Raw genomic sequence first — 10,477 nt, 5'->3', positions numbered from 1 at the left:
CTCTCTCTCTCTCTCTCTCTCTCTCGTTACTGAAAGTCCCGCCCACTTTCTCTCTCGCAAATAACGCTCATTTGGAGCATCCACGTCCCAGGCGTTCCGTTGTTGGATGAGAACGCATGGGAACGAGGTTAATTCAAAGGGAAAGGGTTGTCCCGCCCCCCCCCCCCCCCCCACTGAGCAGCGGTCGCGGTAGCACTAATGTACTCTTGAGCTGCACTCAGCTCCACTGCAGTCAACTCCACTCCACTCAACCCTGCTGCTCACCGCGCCGCACTAGTGTGAAACATTGGGCTTCAAAGTTTGAATCGCCGCGCATTGATTGACCAACGTCAATATCAGTCGGGAACCAAAGGTGAGCAATCAAGATCGTTGTAAAAGTGAACTTAATTGTCACACAGATAATTTAATCTTGGTGTTTTTATTTTATTGAACATCCTTTTGCCGAGACCATAAAAAATATGCGATGAGGCCAGCATTTGCAAAAGTAGACCCGACATCTGGTCACAAATAAATGATGCCGTTCCGATTTAATGTGTGGTTCGTTATAGGTTTACTCTTATGGTAAATATAGGCTACTGATATGAGTACTAGACCGTTATTACATTTAAACGTTATTAAACTTTATTCAGCTTTATTTTGTTATAGTCACACATGCCTTTATATTGTTTTTGCCCTCTTCACTAAAAGTTTCAGCCATGTCTGTTTTTGATATGCAGCAATTGTATGAAATCAACGTTAAACAATATTATATCTCATATCAGGGAAGCATGCAGCCATATGATATACCATGGTTTATTATATAATACCTAATGCTGAAAATGAACTGTCTCAAGTTTATTTTTTTTATATTTTGCTGAAAAAAGTGCTTTGTATAGATGAGCAGTTGGAGTTGGAGTATTTGTAGACACGTTGACACAGGTTTTGCCACACACTGAGGTAAACAAGAGCTTAGAAGATGTCTAGTGAAAAAGATATGTGTACAATGTCAACATCGTTCACAGTCCAATATCTGCACCGGCATTTGACAGGGAAACGCAACAGCTGCTGAAAAGTAATAATGCTAATGCATGTAGAGATGCTCTGCACTACACTTGTAATAATGATATAAGGGAATTGTGTGCTGAAATATTTGGATGACTTAGTGGCTTCACACTAGGCATGCAGTGACATTACGTCTTGTGATCAGCGATAAACGCTGGCCAGAGAGCAGAGGAAAGAGAAACAGAAAACACCTTGTCTATCCATTACATACATCTGAAGTCACAGATCAGACGGTTCAGATTATGTTGTATGCTTTTGTTGCTCCTTTCGGTCTCTAGGACCTCATTGTTCAAATAAACATTGGTTAAACCTCAACTACAACTGCCTAAAATGTCTTGTCATCTGCCTACAACGAGATTTATTCCAAGTGGACTCATCGACTGGGGTGACACTACATGATCTCCGATCTGCAACAGATCCTCCACACAGTGTGTTCTATGTAGTGGGGAAACCAGGAGAAACGGACACACCCGTGGGCCTTTTTCTACATTTGTTCTGCACTCTAAATATTGAATCATGTTTATATTGATTTCCATGCTGCCCAAAATTCCATGTGCTTTTAATTATAAACCATGGCTTGAATTCACTGGAAGTTTGTTGAAAACAGTTGTTGCAGGTTGAATGACAATGTGTATGCTTCCTTTCACTTACACAGGAGTGCAGTTATACATCGGATAACGTAACGGAGGACTTCTGTTCTGTTAAAAGGTGGCCTTGAACTGTTTTTTAAAAGGTTCCTGTGAAAAAATGGACATTCAGAGAGTGGCATTGTGTTTATCTTACGTGATATTATACCTGGACGTATCCCTGAGCCAAAAGGACTGTACCAGCGTGGACTGTCCCGCTCTGCAGAATTGCATTGAGGAAGTGCTGGAGGTGGGTGCGTGCTGCGCCACATGCGTTCATAAGGGATGCACCTGTGAGGGGTACCAGTACTATGACTGTGTCCACGCAGGCTTCCGCAAGGGGAAAGTTCCCCAGGGAGAGTCCTACTTTGTGGACTTTGGGAGCACCGAGTGCTCCTGTCCCCGCGGAGGAGGGAGGATCAGCTGTCAATTCATCCCATGCCCAGACCTTCCCTCTAACTGCATTGATATAAGACAGCCTGCAGACGGATGTCCGCAATGTGAGAGGATCGGGTGTGTCCATGGCAACGACAAGTACAAGGCCGGCCACAGTTTCCATATGGACCCGTGCCAAATGTGCTACTGCCCTAATGATGGAGGCCACCTGGTGTGTTCACCCGTTCATGGATGTAATCCGCAGGGTAGTGAAAAAACAATGCTGACCCCTCCAACGGAGAACAATAAGCCTTTACGAGGTGTCAGTCACCTGCCAGACAACACACAGACCCGGCCTCGGGAGCCCTTTTCAAAGCTGCCGCGTGGCGACACTCTGCCTCTGTATAAGCAGAACCCGCCCACTTTTGGCACAGACGAGTATGACTATACCTTGGCAGAACCCACATCTTCCCTGCCGCTGGAACGGGACCAAATCCTCAAATCTACCGCATCCCCCCTGCCATCCCCCCCAGCACACCCGGAAGCCAGCTTCGTTTCCTCCACCTCCCGTGATGACAGGAGGAGAGAGGAGGCCATAGAGACACCGGGAAGTCCGGACCAGGAGAGGAACTATAAGATCAATGCTCGCCATCAGCTGCTGCGACAGTACACTGAACAGCATACCGCGGGAGCTCGCAGAGAAACGATAACCTCTGCGGGCATGGCCCCCCCTACGCAGAGCGGGACCACAGAGAGTCCCACGCCGCAACAGGAAGCCCCTGGGAAGACCGCTAGGCGTCAGGATGGAGACCGGGAAAGGGTGGCGCCGAACACGTCAAAGGACACGCCGGCGTTCTCTGCCGCTCCTGATAAAGAAGGCAGACACGGCGGCCATCACAGGCACAGACAGAGCGACAACTCTAGCCGCCATGTTTCTTCACATGCTCAAGGCAGTGAGGGACCAATGGAGGCCATTGAGGAGGAGCAGCGGCCATATCCGACGGTCCAGTGGAGTCCCACCAGAAGGGCACCGGTCAGGAGGAGGGAGGAGGGAGACAAGCCAAGGAGACAGGCCCAGACGCTCCTCAATTACCATTCTCAGACTGCAGAGGGAGAAACAGACGGTAAGCAGGCCGTTTATTCCTCATTTCACCTTTTGCAATGAGCAGCATAAGACTCTTTATTACTTTTTTATTACCATCTGCCTTTCACTTGATAAACTCCATCATATAATTGTTTACAAAATGTCTGAACCCAAATGGATAATCTCGGCTTACTATGTGATGATTTGTCATGTGTGACATTTATGTGACGACAAAGGCACTTTATCAGAAAACATCTTCCTCTTATTCACTGACATCCTGTGTTTGGACAGGGTTCATGATTCATGATCCCTGTGCTCAAACTGGCATCCGTCCAGTAAAAGCACTGGCTCATGGAGAGTGTAAGTTCCCTCGATAGCATCTATCTACCTTTCTCAGAAGGGCTCAGGAAACACAAAGATACGTACACTCTGTGCCTTTTATGGAGATGATATAGACCTTTTAGTCCAATGAGGAGCGACCATGTTGCCTTCCACCCTCATGCTGATGGCAGTCCATGTTCATGCACTGTGTTTGCACCCTTCATATTTACCGATCAAAATCTATTCCCCTCAGTGCACAAAACCTTCTATTGAGGACTCCTGAGATGGAATGCAGAGAATGAGAAGGTTGCACAGATGAAAAGGGAGATGACACACAGATTAAACCTTATTGAAAACTATGGACACAACATTTTTCATGTTTTTTCAAGTTCAGGTAGAGATTTTCTGTGACTTTGGGTCCAGTAAAGTTTCAAATACGATCTACGGATATTTGTTGTACAAGTTGTGTATTTAACATGGAGTAACCTACGAAGTGTTTGTCGTCGTAATTCCCCCTTGCCACGAGTGCCTTGCTATGCTGTTCGAAGGGTCAATACGGTTTGTTAAAGCGGTAAACAAACCTGAAACTCAAGCAGATCCATCATTTATACATTGATGTTTAACATGTGTGCTAATAGCAGGTTGTGCAGCATGCTGTAATCTATGGATGTGTCCACCCCATATCACTAGTACCTCTTTTACTACTCAATGAATTTTGTTGAGACCTGTCAGAATTGTTCTCTCCTTTCAGCACCGGGCCTCCATAGGAATGCAGAGTATGTAATGATAAGCTACTATGGGAAGACCTATACAGTCTGTCAGATACGTTCAATAACATAACATTTGAATGTTTTCAAATGGTATTACTGATTTGAATCTTTAGGGCAATTTTTGGACTAAGAACAATGTATTAGGCCAAGGTCAGGTTAATCTGGGAATGTGAATTCATGCAGCAACACATTAGGGTAATACCTTAGAATTCAGCTATATATTAGATCTCTTTGTTTTGACTCAGTGGAAGGATTTGTTTATTTCATTTTCTCCCAGTGTATATCCAGTGTTTGGAGGCCGGTCTGGCTATTCTCCATGTCCCTGGGCGACGTGACGTTGTTAGGGTCCATAGGTCAAGGTTGCTTGGCTAGAGGGAGAACACTTCCAGGATTTCCAGTGACATGTTTAAAATGACGGCAGGAAGAGTATAGGGGCAGAGGATGCTTGACTAATGGCTATTATCAATTGAATTAGGGATGCATGCCAGAGGCAGCTTTAAAATAAGGAAAGGAGAATGCACGCATCGCAAAGAAGCAATTATAACCGTCTGAAAACAAACGGGCTCACTTTCTGTTGAATCACAGCTCGTGGTAAATGTTTAATTCTTTTGGTCTTTCCCCCCCCAGCGAATAGTCCGCCCTTGTTTGACTTTCTTGCGTTCGCCGCAACAGAGGCTGTGTGTGTGTGCTCAACAGGGGGAGGGGGGTCTTTAGGCCTCGCTCATGGGCGGCCCGGGCCGCGGTGTAGTATTTCTCTGGGGGGCTACCTGGGAGCAGCATAATACCCATGTGATGAATGAGAGCTCTGTTGTGGCTTGATTGCCAGACACTACCCGGCCGGTCCCTCGTGAGCCAGCGTGAGGACCAGACTGTCCCGCGAGGTCGCTGGCTTTCCTGTCCCAGAACCCATGGCTGAGGTACATCCTCGAAAAACAAGCACGTCAAACTCGCACAAGCCATTCAACCTATCCCGCCCGAGAGCTCCCATTATGTCTTGAAACAAATAATGCACATGGGGAAATGAAGAGAGATGTGCCGAAGGGCGAAATTAATGCATGGCTCTGATTCAGAATTCATCGGAAAGTATGAGTCGAAATGTGAAATGGAGAAGTTTGTAGAGGTGGGAACCTTTTTTCTTTTTTCATCAGCACTGTTACAACATGCAAGTGGTGAGTGGGAAGAAGAGATGTGTACTTTTCCTGAGAATGAAGAGGAGTGCTAATTCCAGAGCTTGCCATGTTGGTGTTTATTGGAAACGCAATGTGTATGTGAAGGTCGGTTTTGAAAGAGGTTTCTCACTCTGGTTGATCTGCAGAGCCTTGCAGGTCACAGGCATATTTCCCATGCACGACATGCTCTGATTGTACACCACCAACCAAATCACACATGTCACTTATACTTAGAATTACCCAGAGGCATGAAACCACTCATTAACACCATCTAAATGAAAATGTGTAGCAGTGATGAATAGCAGTGTAGCCATTTGGTTCTCTTGCTCTCTTTTATTGAAATCGACCCCTTTCACCTATCATCATGTTTTTGCAACTGCAACTTATGAACAGGCGATTTCGTTCTATTGGGTTTGATTATACTTTTGTAGTGCTTGGTATCGCCACTGATTTCCTGAATTGATTGGATTCCTATTCACAAGGTGCCAATTCGAATCAGATTCAGTTCAATATCGAGGTTGTTAGCGATATTACAATGCAAATGTTGTTGAAATAAACATTAAGAATTGACCCCAAGGCATTTACATTAATTAACTTTTTATTTTTAACATGACTGCACTACAGCAGTCCTCCACACTATATTGCAAATTGAAGAAGCAAAGGCCAGCCACAGGAGACTAACGGGGTTCAAGCTTCAAGCATCCACGAGGAAATGCGTATATTAAAAGTTCAATCTCTGGGGCAGCCCACAGGCTGCTACTGAGTTTACCCTGTAGCTGCTTTTCTGTCTTTTTTCCCTGTTGTGTCCATAAAGAAAAAGATTGATCTCTTGATTATAGGAAACAATATCAAACCACACAAATGGAGATTGATTTAAATCAGAAGATCGATTTTTCAAACCCAGCCCTAATTTTTTTTCCTTCCAACTCTAAGATCTGTCAGTGAACAGATTCATCACTGCAGACAATTTCCTGTTTTATTGCCTATGCAGCAAAAGAGTCAACACTGGCAGCTTGGCCAATCAGCCATCCCCATGGAGTGATGATGAAGAAATCGGGAAGTGGCGTTTTTGTCATTCCTACAATGGCTAAATAAATTGAATAATATTTATGCTGCTTTGGGTTTTGGCATTCTAATGTCAATGGTGATGGTAGCGGTAACACTTGTTAGTTGTTTATTTGGAAATGGACCAATAGGGATCCAACTGGCTGAAGCTCTTCCATTTTGCTGCAAAATAAGGAGTGAAGACGCCTCTCAGAAAACACAGTGAATATGGCCTGGCTGTGTGAGGGCATGACAGACCAGCGATCATCGACTGCAATCTGCTTGCGTGTTATACTTTCTTCCATTGCCTGGTTATTTAACCACAGAAAGAAATCTCATTTCAGGGCTGGAGGGTACTGCGAGGAACCATCAACGAGTCCAGCCTCTGCTCCAACAAGTGCTATTAACCTTACCACAACCTCCACCGATTTAGTTTAGCCAGATGGACCTCATAGCCCATCTGCTCCCAGTGCATCTTGGGCAGGTTGGTCTAACAGAACAACGTCAGACTGCAAAGCCGTGTTCTCTGAAAGCCTGGTCAGTTGTGCTAGCCAAATTAAGTCATAGGGACGAGAGCCGCCCTCCCTGTGATGTCACAGCCAGCTGCTGAACATGTGAGCCGTGTTGTTGACATGGGGGGGGGGGGGGTGGGGGGGGGGGGATTGGTAATGTGATTTAGGTAACACAGAGATGACTGTGGTACGTGTTTGATGTATGTTGTATGGTGGGAAAACAGTGGAATGTGTGTTGAGCGAGCTGACACACATGTTAACATCATTTCTAGAGAATACGCACACACAAACACACACACACACAAACCCACGTTACATTTTCTTATTAAAGGGTTTCTTAATCATGTCATTCTGAGGTAGTCTTTTCTTTGTTGTTGTTTCTGCTGGTTTTAGTCCCACTCCTAACTCCTAACTAAGAGTCAATGATATTGAGAGAAAAAAATGGAATACAGGGACCTGCTGCTGGATCGTGTGATGAGCTCATTAACTACGGCTTATTTTTCTTTCAAACACACACAGACACACATACAAATACACACACACACACACGCACACACAGACACACACACACACACACACACACAGAAACACACACAGAAACACACACACACACATAAAACACACACACACACAAACACAAAAACAGAAACACACAAACACGCACACACACACACACACACACACACACACACACACACACACACACACACACACAAAGAAACAGAAACAGACTTACACAAACAGAAACACACAAAGAAACACAAACACACACACATACAAACATCCACACGTTTTTGGTGTTGACACAAAGGTGTTTTATTTGTTTCTCTGTCTGCTAGGTGGCCTCTGCTTTGGCCCACCTGTGTGTGCACTTCCAGAACCACCGCTGACAAGTCGAGAGCTGCCCCCCGCGTTTTTTTCGTGTTTGCCTAGCGTCTTATGTTCAAGCGAGGTGATGTCACTCGCTTTTATTTCGGATGTGCACCTGAGCAACGTGTCTGGTGATAATGTTAGTGGGACGGGCGGGTGTAATAACAGACCAAGAGAGAGAGAGAGAGAGAGAGAGAGAGAGAGAGAGAGAGAGAGAGAGAGAGAGAGAGAGAGAGAGAGAGAGAGAGAGAGAGAGAAAGAGGGAGAGGGAGAGAGAGAGGGAGAGGGGGAGGGAGGGAGGGAGGGAGAGAGAGAGAGGGGGGGGGGCAAGTTAACTTTTATACCCCCACACCCTTTCACACACCATGATGGATCAGCTCGGCTAATTATTACACTTCTCTGAAGAGCAAGTGTGTTGATCTGGCTAAATTATGAGGCCTGCCAACCACATGACACGGGGTCGGATGTGCTCGGCAGATTTATCAGTTCGGAAGTCCTTTATTAATGTCTTGAGGACCTTGATAATTCATGTAATATAACGTTTTTTAAATTCTAAACGTTTCAACTCCCTTCCGAGAATCCATTTATATCCCCCCCCCCCCCCCCCCCCCCCCCCACCTCATCTCTGTTGGATCGCGTTACTGACCTCGTCCTCATGCTGCCATCTGGATCCACACATGGGGCAAATTAACGAGTGTCACACAATGAGGGAGCGCCGAATCCACCTGGAGAAAATGAATAGGGGCGCAAACGAAGGAGGATGAATAATTGTGTTATGTGTCTTATGATAACACTGACGTACTCATCCAAGGGTTCAAAGAGACTTGTTAAACTGCCTGACTGAGACAGATTTCTACGCATCAAAGCGTCATTGCGCCTTTTGAGCTTTCAAATGTTCTCAAGCCATTCCTGCACCTATAAATTATGTATTGTGCGGCAGTCAGGGCTTGCAATCTGTAGGAACTTCCTTGGAGAGTCCCTGGAAAGGTATGAGAGAGAGAGAGAGAGAGGGGGGGGGGGGGGGGAGAGAGCGAGAGAGAGAGGGAGAGAGAGAGAGAGGGGGGGAGAGCGAGAGAGAGAGGGGGGGGAGAGCGAGAGAGAGAGAGAGAGAGAGGGGGGGGAGAGAGAGGGAGAGAGAGAGAGAGAGAGAGAGAGGGGGGGGAGAGCGAGAGAGAGCGAGAGAGAGAGAGAGGGGGGGGGGGGAGAGCGAGAGAGAGAGAGAGAGAGAGAGAGGGCAGTGCTCGACGGAGTTACACACAAAGGACATGGCATGGTAAAGACATGTTAAGCACAGGTGGTTTTAAAGTTTAAGGTCCTCGGTGACCTCAAAGACTCTGCATCTTCCTTTAAGTTTTTGTGGTGACCTTTTAAAGAGATGGATTTTCCTTCTTCAATTTCCATCCATCATCATCCAGCCCTCTCCTTATTTCATCTCTAATTATGCCTTTGATTGCCGACTTCAAGTGAGTTAAGAACCACAACAAACAAGTTTGGCTGTATTGCAAACAAATTATGTTCTTCAACACACTGTATTGTATATATTCTAAAAAGCTTTTAACAGAAAAACGCCCCAACATGGTTAATGACATCTTTTTATAATGTATGTGGGACTCTAGTCATTTACGATCATAACTTTGAGTCACCTTCATAGTTAATAAAAGAGTTAATAAAGCCAGAACAGAATAGAAAAGAACTCTCGCGTGGTTAGTTTTACTTTACAGTCAAGAGTCAATTATGAGTCTTGACCCTTGCCTTACATTTATAATACATTGTGACTGGAGAGACAGCAAATTCCATGAGATTTGTTGCCTGAGTTTTCTCTAGGTCAAGAGCCACAAATCAATGTAGTGGAATGCAGTGACCTGTGACTGTACCCTGTGAGGTCCCCAGCATATTTCTCAACATAGTTTTCTCCTCTTCGGTTTTCTACTGTTCGTTCCTGGGTTGGCTTAGGAAAAAAGTGATACAGATTCTCTTTCTCATTTGCTAGAAAAGCTTCTGAGTTAAACCCTATTGACTGCAGTCTACCTCTAGACGCCCTTGAGCAAGCTGTCTAAGCCCTATCTGCTTCTTAATGACCTGCATCTAAATTCAGTTTAGGTCGCTTTGGATACAAAACAACTGCAAAATAACGAAATTGTTACTTCAAAATAGCTATTTGGTTACTTCAAATAAATCAACTTTTAACTCCTTCTCCCCCTCCCAATCATCTCAATTAAAAATACAACAGAGTCTTGTCTTTTGTGAAGTGGGGCTAATTAAATTCTGTAAAAGTGTTTTCAAAGAGGAGAGTATACGCCTCATCAAGGCTAAGATAGAGTCAGCCGTTGTCAAAGATGCTGTCATCCATCTCCGTCAACTCCTTTCATATCTCAGGCTGTTCTTCCTGCTCTACAGCATTACCCAGCAATCCGATTGTACACTGTTTTGTTAAGTGTGCGTTAATCAAGACAAATTTCTGGGTCAACGTTGAATTCTCCGGAGACGGTGAGTGTGCTCAGATGGATTGGTCTCATTTGGGTGTTTTTGTTTGCGTTTTGGATACAGTGTCGGCCGCGGAGCTGGTGAGGGTGTGCTGTGAAACGGGGGAGGAATGGGCCACAGCTAATGGTCACTGCCTCGCCATGGAACTCCCCAGAGAGGAAAGGCACTCCATCTGTCGGTA

At 45.3% G+C, this 10,477-nt stretch overlaps 1 protein-coding gene across 1 annotated transcript in view; it reads left to right on the top strand.

The window, feature by feature from the left end:
* Positions 1–216: 216 nt before the first annotated feature.
* The window catches only part of LOC307079679 (fibulin-2-like), a 27,167-nt gene continuing 16,906 nt past the window's right edge, over positions 217–10,477 (top strand). Inside the window, exons 1-3 of the mRNA XM_079742148.1 lie at positions 217–352; positions 1,697–3,166; positions 10,360–10,474. Coding sequence (XP_079598274.1) covers positions 1,789–3,166; positions 10,360–10,474 — 1,493 coding nt within the window. The 5' untranslated portion in view covers positions 217–352; positions 1,697–1,788. The remainder of the gene's footprint in view (positions 353–1,696; positions 3,167–10,359; positions 10,475–10,477) is intronic.

The sequence above is a fragment of the Pollachius pollachius genome (assembly GCF_949987615.1).
Source record: "Pollachius pollachius genome assembly, chromosome: 8".
Taxonomy (NCBI): domain Eukaryota; kingdom Metazoa; phylum Chordata; class Actinopteri; order Gadiformes; family Gadidae; genus Pollachius; species Pollachius pollachius.
This window is presented reverse-complemented; position numbering and strand designations above follow the sequence as displayed.